Below are 14,343 nucleotides of genomic sequence, written 5' to 3'. Positions count from 1 at the left end.
TAGGGAAATCTCTCAAGGGGTGAGAAGAGGGCATTTCTATCTTTATTACCCTAGAATGTCTCTGGGGAGTAGGATGTCTCTATCTTTACAATCTGGAAATGCAAATAAGTTGGCTCCAAAGAGAGTTCCTGACTGTCTATTTTCAGGGCTGTCTGCTTATACAAAGATACTTGAAAAGACAGTCCAGGAGCAAAGTTTTTATTAATGCCTAAATGGGAAGCATTCATGGAGAATTGCCTTCCAACACTGCCTCTGTTATGTCAGTCTAGCTGTTATTCTTCCGAAGCATGTTGTCTTTTCTCCTTTTAATATTTTCTCTTTATCCTTGATGTTCCAAATTTTACCATAATTCTTTTCACTGTAAATTCACTGTTTATACTGTTTAGTACTCAGAATGTACTTAACATTATTTTGGTGTGGTAAAATACACATAACATAAAATGTAGTGTTGATATACAGAATCATGTCTTAAATTCGCAGAAATTCTCAGATGTCACTTCTGAAAATATTGCTCCTCTGACATTGCTTTACTCTATGCTGGAGGCTCTCAAACTATCCTCCACGTTTTTAAGCCACTCTTAAACGGCTCTTAAACGTGCATATCTTTTTTGTCTCTCTGATGTGTTCTGGGTGAATTCTTTCATACTACATTTCAGTTCACTAATTTTCTCTTTAACCAGGTCCCTTTCTCCTAATTTTTTTGTTTTGAGGACCATATTTTTCAGTTGCAAGAGTTCTAATTTATTTCTGTTTTTCATAATTTTTTATTATTTTAAAGTGATCATTATTCCTTTACTTGTATCTTTGAGCAACCTGAAATACTTAAAGTCTTTGTCAGACTGCCCCATGAAATTAATTTCTTTTGGACTGAATTACTGATTGTGTTGGCTGCCTTTCTTAGCATTAGATTTCTTCATGTGTTTAGGAATTTGGGGTTGTAGGTTGGATTCATTTTTAAATCTCAACCTCTCTCTCTCTTTCTCCACACATCCCTGACTAGTACTTTTTTGATGTTTTCATCCAACCCTTCACATCACTAATCTAGAACTAGGTCTTATTATATTATACCATTTTGGAGCTCCTATTCCTCCGTGAAATTAAAGAAACCAGATTTGTTGCACGTCTTGTCATGAGCCAGTGGATCTCTTGGCTCAATTCCTGGTCCTGGGGCTGTCCACTTTCACCCACCTCCCTACTTATAAATGTGTAGCCCTGCGGCAGTTTTTTGTTCTGCAGAATTCTTCCATGAGCTCCAGCCTCAACCCTGGCTTCAGGCAGTGAAGTTGGCTTTACTCTCCCTTTCCCCACTCCATGAATCACTTTCAGTTCCAGTTACTCTATGGGAATCAAACTTTGACCTGTGTAAGCCTTCTTCCAGACCTGGAGCACAGAATCCTGTGGCTTCTTCCCCACCTACCATCTTGTTTCTCGCTCCAGTCCTCTTTCTCGGAGACTTTTATTCTGTTTTTGAGCCCAGCCAATGTTTTGGGTTCTTTCTTTTTATATCATATTTATAGTTCCTTTTGGAGTAGAGAAGGTGCTCCAAGTATGAATTTACCCAACTATCTTGAATGGAAGCTTAATGCAAACTTTCTAAGAGTAAAAGATTTATCGAAACCCTGATAAAGCTAAGACAAGTTTTGGTTTTAAAATCTCATGCAATAAAATTACCCTTATCGTCAAAAACCTTTTACCCCAGAATCACAAAGAAAAACCTATCAAGTCATCTGAAGGCTTCTTCACGGAGGTGTTGAACAGCGGCCGAGTTGTTGCTGTGCAGCTTGCTGCCAGGCAAACCACATTCTAGACTAGGGCACTTTCAGAATGAAATCTCATGCCTTTCCTGTTCTAATTTATCTTGTTAGACACCTGTTCTCCATGATTGTAGAAAATTTTACCCAGGATTGTCTGTGGCTCTCAGTCACAACTCGACATCCCTGGACCCAGTTTACAAGACTCCAGCAGCTCACCTGCTGCATGACCCTCCTTCTCTGCATGGTCACCTACGTCATGTTCTAGAAGATGAATGGCACCACCACCAAGAGACGTGAGCAAGCTGTGGTGAGCCCTGATGTGTGCTGTGTGTGGCACATAGTCCTTTGATTATTCCACTCTCCTTCCTTCCAAAGTTAGAAACAGAATCAGTATGTGCCTTCATTTTTCCTCTGCTGCCCTCACATCAGAATACTCATTCAATTCTGCTCTTAAAGGAGAATAATCATTTATTGTAACATTACACATTTTCCCACAGATCTCATTTATTAACAAATGATCAGGATCTTTACTGCCATGATAACTTGCTATCCTTAGATAATCATAGTCAAATTGCTAAATAAATACTTAAACCTGGGATAGGAATGCCTTAGAGATGATTTTAATTGTTGAGGATGAGGGTTGTATGTCCTGCTTTTCTTTCAGTGGGCCCATTTGCCGTGACCTGGTCTGAACTGCTCGTCAGCATCCAAACTGCTGTCATCCTTTTCCCCATCAGCCTTGGGATTGGGCGGCTTTTCCCGTTGATTCAACCACAGGAACCTCTACCTCTCTTTCCTCCCATCCAGGCCTCCTGCCTCTCAGATGCTTCTTTTGAGCCTCTGTCTCTCTCACAGAGATAGTGGAGGTAAGCTTGGTATCAAATTTTACAGGTAAACGTCATGCTCCCTCCCCCATGTAGTGGAAAAGGTCAGTAGAAAGGATCTCCTGCAAGGCTCCTGAGGTCCTGTTAAACTGAATAGTTTTTCTCTAATTCCTGTCCCCCGAGTCATCACTATGCCTCTGGGTTTTTTTCTCTTCATTATGGAGTGATGTGAGCACTGATGTGAGTGCAGAATGTACTACTCTGGAGGTGTTTTAGTTTTCGATGTTTGATCAAACGGTCTCTTCTTCTTTCATCCAAGATTCTCTCATAAAACTAGTTCTGAAGCTACTGTGAGGTGACTTCTTTCTGAAAAAGGAGAGAAAGTGAAAAACTGAGGTTCTTTACACTAAGCATATGCCCCTCCAAGTAGAGAAACAGCCTTCTTACCATCTGTAATTGCTACCGGTCCTGGGTTTAATGTAAAACTGACTTTTCTCATCTTGGTTCTACATTCAGGAATTAAAGGAAACTGTGGGATTCCTGCTCAGAAGAAATACGTACCTACTCTGAGTGTGAACAGTCTTCATGGAGTTCTTTCTTACAACATTAACCAGCTGATGAAGCTTTTATCCAGCCTCGTCTCTTGTTACTTAGAGGGTCAAGGCCGTCACCAGCGGGCAGGACCCTACTGGGCAAATGGTAAAGTTCAGTAAGTTTCCATATCTAATCTTTTATCTGCCTCCGACTCTCTTACTTTCGTATTCATTCTTACCTCTCAGCATAACCAACAGGCATGGTACGACCTTCTGCTTGTTTTAATTTCCTTAAACTTCCTGTATGGAGCTGATAGCTTTGATCCCTCTGACGGCTTCTTAGACAGTATATCTGGTCTTACAAAGTAAAGGATTAAGGAAAACCCACAAAATATGTCCTCTGTCTCAGACCCCCATATTTCATCTACTTTGTCGGGCTATTGAAGCTTGTCCTTTTTCTTCTATGGAATGATGAGATTATGCGATTTATGGATTCTTAATATAGTTTGGGCCTTCTGAGCACTTATAGTTTACATGTACTGCAGTTCTGATGAAAAAGTGCAATTAACTTTACAAGTTTTTCGATTCTGTATCAAAGTGTAGAATTTTACAAGTTGCTGTGAATTCACCAGCGTGCTCAGAGAAGACAATAATTCTGCAGGTGTTGGGTCCAGTCTCCAGTGACTGGGAAAATTTAACCTCATCATCAGTTAATGAGTTGCTAATTTCTACCAGGAATTACTATTTATTGAAATCTTCCACTTGTCCAAGTGTCAACCTGGAATGTACCTTCAGTGGTTCCTGAAAACCACCATCATTTCCACAGTTACCTGCTCAGAGTTCTGCGGAGGCGTCAATCTCACTTAGGCACACGGGGTCCCGCCCAGGCCCATCAGCCTTGTGACTTGCTAGATGCAGTCAGCCAACTGCAAGAACTCCAGGAACAGTTGGAAATGCGTATTCTTCCCATAGGGCAAGGGCCATCCAGGTAGTGCATCGCCCCAGGCTTTCTTTATCACCTGTAATCTTCCTAAACCTGTCTCTCAGCTGTTGGCTATGAGATTATTCCTTCAACTTCTGTTCCTAAGGGACGCAGCCAGAGCCTTCCCCATCCTGAGCCCAGACGGGAAGCAGCCCATCTCTAATGGCTGGCTCAGATGGTTGACTTACTTCTGCTGGCTCCTTCTGGTGTCACTAGCCTGGCCTCAGCCTTTTTTACAGCACTTTATAGCCTGGAACTGAACAAAGACCAAGCCACCAGCTGGGTTATTTCGATATTATCATTGCTTCAGAACGTCTTCATCACCGGTAAAGGTACGTGAGAAACAGTGACACCGGCATGGGAGGAAACATTGTAGTTGCAGGAAGCTTGGGAAACCGAGGTCTGTGGGTGTCAATCCAGGGTGTCTAATGATTCTTACAACTTGACAAAAATAAAAATCAAAACAGAAATTGGCAGAGTGAAATTTATTAGGGGTATGTGTGCAGTAGTCACAGAAAATAACTAGAACTGATGGACTAGTAGAAGTTTAGCAAAAAAGGACTGGGAAGTTAAGAGGGACAAGTAAAAAAATCAACACTAAACTACCTTAAAAAAAAACAACAACAGAAAACTTACCTTTTAAAAATCTTCCCTTTCCTGGCCTTCCCTGGTGGCACAGTGGTTAAGAATCCACCTGCCAATGCAGGGGACACGAGTTTGAGCCCTGGTCTGGGAAGATCCTACATATCGCGGAACAACTAAGCCCTGCGCCACAACTACTGAGCCTATGCTTTAGAGCCCACGAGCCACAACTACTGAGCCCCCGTGCCACAACTACTGAAGCCCGCACACCTAGAGCCCGTGCTCCACAACAAGAGAAGCCACAGCACTGAGAAGCCTGCACACCACAATGAAGAGTAGCCCCTACTCACTGCAACTAGAGAAAGCCCACGCACAGCAATGAAGACCCAACACAGTGAAAAATTAATTCTTTAAAAAAGATGGTAAGTTTTTTGTTATGTGTATTTTACTAATTTTTAAAATCCAATCATTGTTCACATTTTCCCAGTTGTCTTGTAAATATTTATAGTTGTGTTGTTCAAATCAAGATCTAAATAAGGTCCATGTGTTGCAATGAGTTTGTCTCAAGTATTTTTAATATTTAATCTATAGATTCTCCCTCCTTTTTTCTCTTTCTGTCACTCTCTATTCCTGCTATTTTTCTTACAATATATGTATTGAAGAAACCAAGTTGTTTGTCTTATAGATTTTCCAACATTCTGGATTTTGGTGACGGGATTACTTCTGCTTTAAGAACCTACAAACACACCTGGGGAGCTTTTAAAACTCTTGGTGCCCAGGCCTCTCTCCAGACCAATCAAATTGTAATCCCTGCAGATGGGATCCAAGGCCCACATGTCAAAAGCTTCCCAGGTGATTCCATTGTGCAGCCCCATTTGAGACCCACTGATCCTAGAAGAGGAACAGAGTACAAGGAGTAGGTAAACCTTAAATAAAAAGAACTGCTGGAAGAGACAAACCAAAAAATAGCAAGAGCTCTTAAGGAGATTCCATTACATCAGACACACAGACAAAGGCTTTTAGGAAATGAAAAACGTGATTTACAGATTTTAAAAATTCAGAAGTTGAATTGAAGATGTCATTATTGGGGACCTCCCTGATGGTCTGCCTTCCAATGCAGGGAACACGGGTTCGATCCCTCATTGGAGAACTAAGATCCCACATGCCACACATGGGGCAACTAAGCCCGCATGCCACAACTACTGAGGCTGCGCACCTCAACTAGAGAGCCCACGTGCTGCAAACTACAGAGCCCATGCACTCTGGATCCCATGCGCCACAACTAGAGAGAGAAAATCTGCACTCCACAACTAGAGAGAAGCCCGAGGGCCACAACAAAGAGCCTGCACTGCAATGAAAGATCCCACATGCCTCAACGAAGATCCCACATTAAGACTCGATGCAGCCAAAAATAATAAGAAAAAAATATGTATGAAAAAATAGATGTCATTACTGAGACTCAAATTAATGGATCAGGAAGATCAAACTAAAATGCAAAACATAAGACATGTGTATAAAAATATTGAAAGTATAAAGAAAAAGAGACTTAAACAGTAGATCCAGGGGACTTAACATGCAGTTAAGATGAGTGGTAATAATAAAACAGTTGAAAAAATTCCACTGTTGCAGAGAGATACTGAATTTGTTGACAGGCCTCAACTAGTTCCAGGCATAGTTAATTTAAAAAGACACACTGAGGGCTTCCCTGGTGGCGCAGTGGTTGCGAGTCCGCCTGCCGATGCAGAGGACACGGGTTCGTGCCCCGGTCCGGGAAGATCCCACATGCCGCGGAGCGGATAAGCCCGTGAGCCATGGCCGATGAGCCTGCGCGTCCGGAGCCTGTGCTCCGCAACGGGAAAGGCCACAACAGTGAGAGGCCTGCGTACCGCAAAAAAAAAACCAAAACACTGAAATGGGGAACAGTAGTTCTGGGACAGGGCCCAAGATTCTGCATTCCTAACAGTTTCCTAGGTGATGCTGCTGCTGATCCGTGGATCACACTTCAAGTAGTATCACTATGAATACAAACCTAGCTCCTCTGAAAAGTCAGTATCACGAGAGAAAAATTAATGGGTGAGCGATCCTTTGAATAAATGAGCCATTTTTAATATGGATCAGATAGTATACTAGGAAATTATTGATCATTTCCTTAAGTGTGATGATGATATGAAAATAGCCTGATTTTTAGGAGACACATGCTTGAAAACAGGAAGCCCTTGCCTTCCACTGTTTCAGTTTGTACATGAATTTCATTTACTCTGGTTCAGTTGAATAACACCAGTTTCCCAGCAACACAGTTCAAATATCAGTTACCGGGACTTCCCTCGTGGTACAGTGGTTAAGAATCCGCCTGCCAGTACAGGGGACACAGGTTCGATCCCAGTTCGGGAAGATCCCACATGGCACCGTGCAACTAAGCTCTCGTGCCACAACTACTGAGCCTGCACTCTAGGGCCAACAAGCCCCAACTACTGAGCCCGAGCTCCGCAACAAGAGAAGCCACTGCAATGAGAAGACCGCACACCGCAACGAAGAGTAGCCCCTGCTGGCCACAACTAGAGAAACCCGCATGCAGCGATGAAGACCCAATGCGGCCAAAAATAAAAATAAAAATAATTAATTAATTAATTAAATGGATAACAAACAAGGACCTACTGTATAGCAAAAAAAAAAAAAATCTCAGTTATCATGGTATATCAACTGTGGGTGATTGCACAAAGTACCAACTGCTGCTAGCCCTTTTAGCCCATAATTCACTACGTAAATTAACAGGTGCACATCATGATCAGTGACCAATCATGTCACTTTTCAAAGTCTGGATGATTGGTCACCTGTTATCCTGTTTATGTACAGACAGCAAATTGTGTAGTTGTGTTATTTCTTTGTCTCCCGGTCATAAACTCCGTGACATTTACCATGAAATGGATAATTGAAAGAGGACCTTGGCCAACAAAGATGAAAATGCAGCAAATTAACAAAATAACACTGAAAGTGAAATTTGAATAGAATGTAAATGGAGTTATACAAGAAGCCGCTGACCATGGGAAGGTGGCCTGTGGTCAAGAAACTGTAGATACGGCCAGGTGAACTTGGTAAAGTCAAACTTACCAACATAAATGGAGAAATTGGTTATGAAGAAAAGGATGATGATGTCCCAAAGGAAGTAACACTGGCAAAAAATTAACATTAAAGCGACTCTCGGAGATATTTCACAGCATTGAAAGCATAAAGGATAAGATGCTGGAAGCCAATGCAAACTTAGAACAGTATGACGATTCACCAAAGGCACAGACAAAATGCTGTCCCCGTATCCTAAATTATACAACAAGAGGAAGGCCAGCACTGTTCAAATTATTCTTGATAAATTTTCTACAAAGAAGTAACTTTAATTCTTAATGTTTCTAAAGTTTTAAATTACATATTAGTTTAACTACTTCTAAATTTTTCCTTGTACCTTCATAACGAGCAATAAGAGATTTTAATGTTTTGACACAAATTTTTAATTTTTTTTTTTTTTTTTGTGGTACGCGGGCCTCTCACTCTGTGGCCTCTCCCGTCGCGGAGCACAGGCTCCGGACGCGCAGGCTCAGCGGCCATGGCTCAGGGGCCCAGCCGCTCCGCAGCATGTGGGATCCTCCCAGACCGGGTCACGAACCCGCGTCCCCTGCATTGGCAGGCGGACTCTCAACCACTGCGCCACCAGGGAAGCCCTGACACAAATCTTTAAATGTCACAGAATGGTCATAATTTTTCCCCACTGATGATTAAGATCACTTTGCACAGTTTCAGCTTGCTAGGTCATTTGTATGATCCCACACTACCATGTAAAGTGAGAATTACCTTTAATTAGGTGTGAAATGTCATGTCTGTTATTTTCAAGTGCTTCAGAAAAAGAAGCAAAACAAATATGGTGACAAATTAACTTTTGTATCTTCCAATTTTTATGTATGTTTTTAAATTTTAATAATAAAATATCAGATAAAAATAAGTCAATGGGAACTTCCCTAGTGGTCCAGTGGTTAAGATTCCACACTCCCAATGCAGGGGGGCTGGGTTCGATCCCTGGTCGGGGAACTAGATCCTACATGCTGCAGCTAAGAGTTCACATGCCACAGCTACAAAGCCCACATGATGCGATTAAATATCCTGTGTGCCGCAACTAAGACCCGGTGCAGCCAAACAAATGAATAAACAAAATAAATAAATATTTTAAAAAATAGTAACTCAGTGGATCATATACTCAAATGTAAAATTACAAATCTTTTAGAAGGAAACATAGGTGAAAATCTTCGAAACCTTAGGAAAGGCAAAGAGTTCTTATATACATACATTACCAAAAGCACAGTCCAGGAAAGAAAAAATAGATAAATTGGACTTCATCAAAATTAAACATTTTGCTCTATGAAAGACACCTTTTTTATTGAAATGTAGTTGATTTACAATGTTGTGTTAGTTTCTGGTGTACAGCAAATGATTGAGTTATATGTATTCATATTCTTTTTCATATTCTTTTCCATTATGGTTTATTAGGGAATATTGAATATCCCTGTGCTATACAGTAGGACCTTATTGTTTATTTTTTATATAGTAGTTTGTATATACTAATCCTAAAGTCCTGATTTATCCCTTCCCCACCTCCTTTCCCCTTTGGTAACCATAAGTTTGTTTTCTGTCTATGAGTCTGTTTCTGTTTTGCAGATAAGTTCATTTGTATTATTTTTTAGATTCCACATATAAGTGATATAATGGTATTTGTCTTTCTCTTTCTTACTTACTTCACTTAGTATGATAATCTCTAGGACCATCCATGTTGGTGCAAATGGCATTGTTTCATTCTTTTTTATGGCTAAGTAGCATTCCATGGTGTATACGTACCACATCTTCTTTATCCATTCATCTGTTGATGGACATTTAGGTTGTTTCCATGTCTTGGCTGTTGTAAATAGTGACACCCCTATGACATAGGGGTGCATGTATCTTTTCAAATTATAGTTTTGTCTGGATATATGCTTAGGAGTGGGATTGCTGGATCATATGGCAACTCTATTTTTAGTTTTTTGAGGAACCTCCATACTGTTTTCCATAGTGGCTGCACCAATTTACATTCCCACCAACAGTGTAGGAGGGTTCCCTTTTCTCCACACCCTCTAGAGCATTTGTTATTTGTAGACTTTTTAATGATGGCCATTCTGAGCGGTGTGAGGTGATACCTCATTGTAGTTTTGATTTGCATTTCTCTAATAATTAACAGTGATGAGCATCTTTTCATGTGCCTGTTGGCCATCTGTATGTCTTCTTTGGAGAAATGTCTGTTAAGGTCTTCTGCCCATTTTTTGATTGGGTTGTTTCGTTTTTTGTTATTGAGTTGTATGAGCTGCTTGTATATTTTGGAAATTAAGCCCTTGTCAGTTGTATCATTTGCAAATATGTTCTCCCAATCCGTAGATTGTCTTTTCATTTGGTTTATGGTTTCCTTTGCTGTGCAAAAGCGTGTAAGTTTGATTAAGTCCCATTTGTTTTTTGGGTTTTTTTGGCTTTATTTGTGTTTCCTTGGGAGAGTGACCTAAGAAAACATTGGTATGATTGATGTCAGAGAATGTTTTGTCTGTGTTCTCTTCTAGGATTTTTATGGTGTCATGTTTTATTTTTAAGTCTTTAAGCCATTTTGAGCTTATTTTTGTGTGAGGGTGTGTTCTAACTCACTGATTACATGCTACAGTCCAACTTTCCCAGCACCACTTGCTGAAGAGACTGTCTTTTCTCCATTGGATATTCTTGCCACCTTTGTGAGAGATTAATCAACCATAGGTGTGTGGGTTTATTTCTGGGCTCTCTATTCTGTTCTGTTAAGCCATATGTCTGTTTTTGTGCCAATACCATGCTGTTTTGATTACTGTAGCTTTGTAGTATTGTCTGAAGTAGAATGACTAAAATATCGATAATACTAAATGCTGGTGAGGACGCAGAGTAACTGGGAACTCTCATTCATTGGTGGCAGAAATTAAAAAATGGCATAGCCACTTTGGAAAGCAGTTTACCAGTTTCATACAGAGTTATACAGTTTCCATATAACTTAGTAATTGCACTCCCAGGTGTTTACCCAAAAGAAATAAAAACTGGGACTTCCCTGGTGGTCCAGTGGTAAAGAATCTGCCTTCTAATGCAGGGGATGGGAGTTCAGTCCCTGGTCAGGGAACTAAGATTCCCACATGCTGCAGGGCAGCTAAGCCCATGCACCACAACTACTGAGCTCGTGCGCTTCAATGAGAGAGACTGCGTGCTGCAAATTACAGAGCTCATGCGCCCTGTAGCCTGCGTGCCACAACTAGAGAAGAGAAAACCCTCACACCACACCTAGAGAGAAGCCCACGTGCCTCAACAAAGACCTGATACAGCCAAAAATAAATAAGTAAATAAATAAGTAGAAACGAAAACCTATGTTCACACAGAATTGTGTGAATATTTGTAGTAGCTTTATTCATAATTGCCAAGGATGGGACTTCCCTGGCAGTCCAGTGGTTAAGACTCTGCGCTTCCACTGCAGGGGGCACGGGTTTGATCCCTGGTCAGGGAACTAAGATCCCACATGCCACATGATGTGGCCAATAATAATAATTATAATAATAATAATTGCCAAGGATGGAACCAACCCAAATGCCCATCAGCTGGTGAATGGATAAGCGGTGGTACATCCATACAGTAGACTACTCAGCAATGAAAAAGAACAAACTACTGGTACATGTAGTGACATGGATGAATCTCAGATGTATTATTGTAAGTGAAAGAAGCCAGTTCCAAAAGCATACTTTATGATTCCATTTATATGACATTCTGCAAAAAAGCAAAAACTACATGGATGAAGAATCTATCAGTGGTTCCCAGAGATGGAGGTAGTAAAAAGGGCTGATCACAATGGGGCAGCATCAGGGAATTTTGGGGGGTGATGAAACTATAAGGTATCTTGATTATAGTGGTGGATACTCTTTGTATTTGTCAACACATAGAATTATACACCAAAAAGTGTGTTTTTTTAATGTGTGTAAATACATTTTTTTAAAGCTAAAAAAACCTTTGTTATTACAATGGCTAAAAAGTTCCTCTTCACTGGTCAAATAAAACAGTAAGATTCAATTTTGCTTTTAAAAATGGCAAAGGAAAACAAATGATAATGCACAGTGATGCCAGGGAAAATGGGCACTTAATGCTGGTTGAGGAAAATCTGGCAATATACAGTAAAAGCCTTCAAATTCTGCATCCCTCTGCTGAGTAAGTTTCATTTCTAAGGATCTATTCTGAGAAAATTCAGAGTGGTTTATAATAATAAAATGGCAGCAGTTTAAATGTTCAAAAATAGGATATTGCTTAATATAAGACAGCCATATCTGTGTAATGGGATACCGAGCAGCCATTTAAAATGTTATAGAAAATGAAAGGATGTGGAAAACTGGTCCAGATATATTAAGACAAAAAAGATTAATGGATGTATTCCAAATTTTTTAAGTTTCTTAAAAATCTCTAATTTTTTTGAAAATTTTTATAATAAATGTATATGTTTTTAAAAGTTGGAAAGTATAAAAAGAGGAATAGTAGAGATGGAAACCAATGTGTTAGCTTAGCTATCAGTATTGCTAAAGTGCAGTTTGGTTGAACTCATGGCCAAGTGTACTTTTTAGTAAATTCCCCTCAAATGTAATTCTGGGGACAATCCACTAGAGGGCGACTTTAGGTCTGTAGAGCAGACACACCTGGAATTGCCACAACCCAACAGGGGTGTGTGGCAACGGGCTGGAAATACTACTCTTGACCTTTGTTCTCCAGGGACTGGAGCACTTTCCTCTCCTCCAAGGAAATTTAAGGAGCGGGGGATACTTGTCTTCCCTAACAGAGGCTTAAGGTCTTACTCAATTCTAAGATTCCATGCCTGCTTCAGCAAAACTGGCACTTTCAAAAAATGTAGGGCTCGGTTCTCTGTGGCGGCCTGGAGGGGTGGGATAGGGAGTGTGGGAGGGAGGGAGACAAAGAGGGAAGAGATATGGGAACATATGTATGTGTATAACTGATTCACTCTGTTATAAAGCAGAAACTAACACACCATTGTAAAGCAATTATACCCCAATAAAGATGTGAAAAAAAAAAAAATGTAGCTTCTTCAGTCTAGCACATCAAAGTTGTTCCAAAAACAGGTGTCAGTGAACACCTTATACAGATCATCACAAATCATTTAATAGTTTAAACTCTCCTAGCCAAGCAGATTAAGGACTACAAGCAAAAATACAAAGATTAACATTATATCAAATACATCCTCATGGTTATCCAAAAATAATTATGAATTTACTTAATTCTCAGTTTTCCATAAAAATAAAGGGCCAAGTCACTGAAATGTATTAATCATACCCACCTTCACCTTTACCTAACGGCGCCACCTTCTTGGTTCCTGTAATATCTGCTCATTAAGTTTCTCCTCTGACTTTCCTGTCTAGGTGGTCTTCCTCGCATTGTTTCACTCACTGCTGCTGAACAGGATGCTGTGGCTTCACAAAGAGAAGGAACATCAAACCAAGAGGTTCTTGGCAGTCTTGGGTAATTCAAGTAGTTCTAACTAATATCTAATTTTGCAAATAGCAAATTGTATCAGAACAGTGAGCTCCTAGCCACCTCACTGGCTCAGAAGAATCTGTCCACTTGGGATCTTGTCTCTGACTGGCTGTTGCACCTTCTTCCCAGCCCAAGACTAACCAGTGCGTTACCAACACTCTTTGTGATCCATCCCTCCCTAGATCTCTCAATGCTTCTACTCTTCCCTATATTCTAGATTCCTTCCTAGTGTTTCTAGCTTTGAGCCCCAAGTGCTGTTTCCAACTGCTCACCCTCTGTATCTGAATGCCTGCAGGTATCTCAAATTAAACATGCCCCCAAGCAGAATTATTTGCCTGCCCCACAAATTCATTTCTTTACTCTGTTTTCTCACTTCAATTAATAGCATCACCATTCTCTAAAAACTTAAGAATAATCCTAAATCCCACCCCCCATTCAGTCACCAAACCTGAGGGAGTCTACCCTGTAAATAACTAACTAGAGCCACTCATATTACATGGATGAAACTCACAAACACAAAGATGGCCGAAAAGCAAACTGCAGAAAAAATTAACACATTTTTTTAACATCTTTATTGGAGTATAATTGCTTTACAATGGTGTGTTAGTTTCTGCTTTATAACAAAGTGAATCAGTTATACATATACAGATGTTCCCATATCTCTTCCCTCTTGCGTCTCCCTCCCTCCCACCCTCCCTATTCCACCCCTCCAGCTGATCTCCCTGTGCTATGCGGCTGCTTCCCACTAGCTAGCTATTTTACATTTGGTAGTGTATATATGTCAATGCTACTCTCACTTCGTCCCAGCTTACCCTTCCCCCTCCCCGTGTCCTCAAGTCCATTCTCTACGTCTGCGTCTTCATTCCCATCCTGCCCCTAGGTTCTTCATGACCATTTGTGTTGTTGTTGTTGTTGTTCTTTTTTCTTTTTGTGGTACGCGGGCCTCCCACTGCTGTGGCCTCTCCCGTTGCGGAGCACAGGCTCGGGACGCGCAGGCTCAGTGGCCATGGCCCACGGGCCCAGCCGCTCCGCGGCACGTGGGATCTTCCCAGACCGGGGCACGAACCCGTGTC

General features: G+C 40.8%; 1 protein-coding gene across 1 annotated transcript in view; it reads left to right on the top strand.

Moving 5' to 3' along the window:
- The window catches only part of PKD1L3 (polycystin 1 like 3, transient receptor potential channel interacting), a 70,510-nt gene that overhangs the window by 40,334 nt on the left and 15,833 nt on the right, over window positions 1-14,343 (top strand). Inside the window, 9 exon segments of the mRNA XM_007463000.1 lie at window positions 1,866-2,065; window positions 2,419-2,645; window positions 3,095-3,141; window positions 3,143-3,173; window positions 3,175-3,277; window positions 3,907-4,099; window positions 4,200-4,294; window positions 4,297-4,429; window positions 13,131-13,255. Coding sequence (XP_007463062.1) covers window positions 1,866-2,065; window positions 2,419-2,645; window positions 3,095-3,141; window positions 3,143-3,173; window positions 3,175-3,277; window positions 3,907-4,099; window positions 4,200-4,294; window positions 4,297-4,429; window positions 13,131-13,255 — 1,154 coding nt within the window.

The sequence above is a fragment of the Lipotes vexillifer genome, unplaced genomic scaffold (genome assembly GCF_000442215.2).
Source record: "Lipotes vexillifer unplaced genomic scaffold, Lipotes_vexillifer_v1.1 scaffold70, whole genome shotgun sequence".
Lineage (NCBI taxonomy): Eukaryota > Metazoa > Chordata > Mammalia > Artiodactyla > Lipotidae > Lipotes > Lipotes vexillifer.
This window is presented reverse-complemented; position numbering and strand designations above follow the sequence as displayed.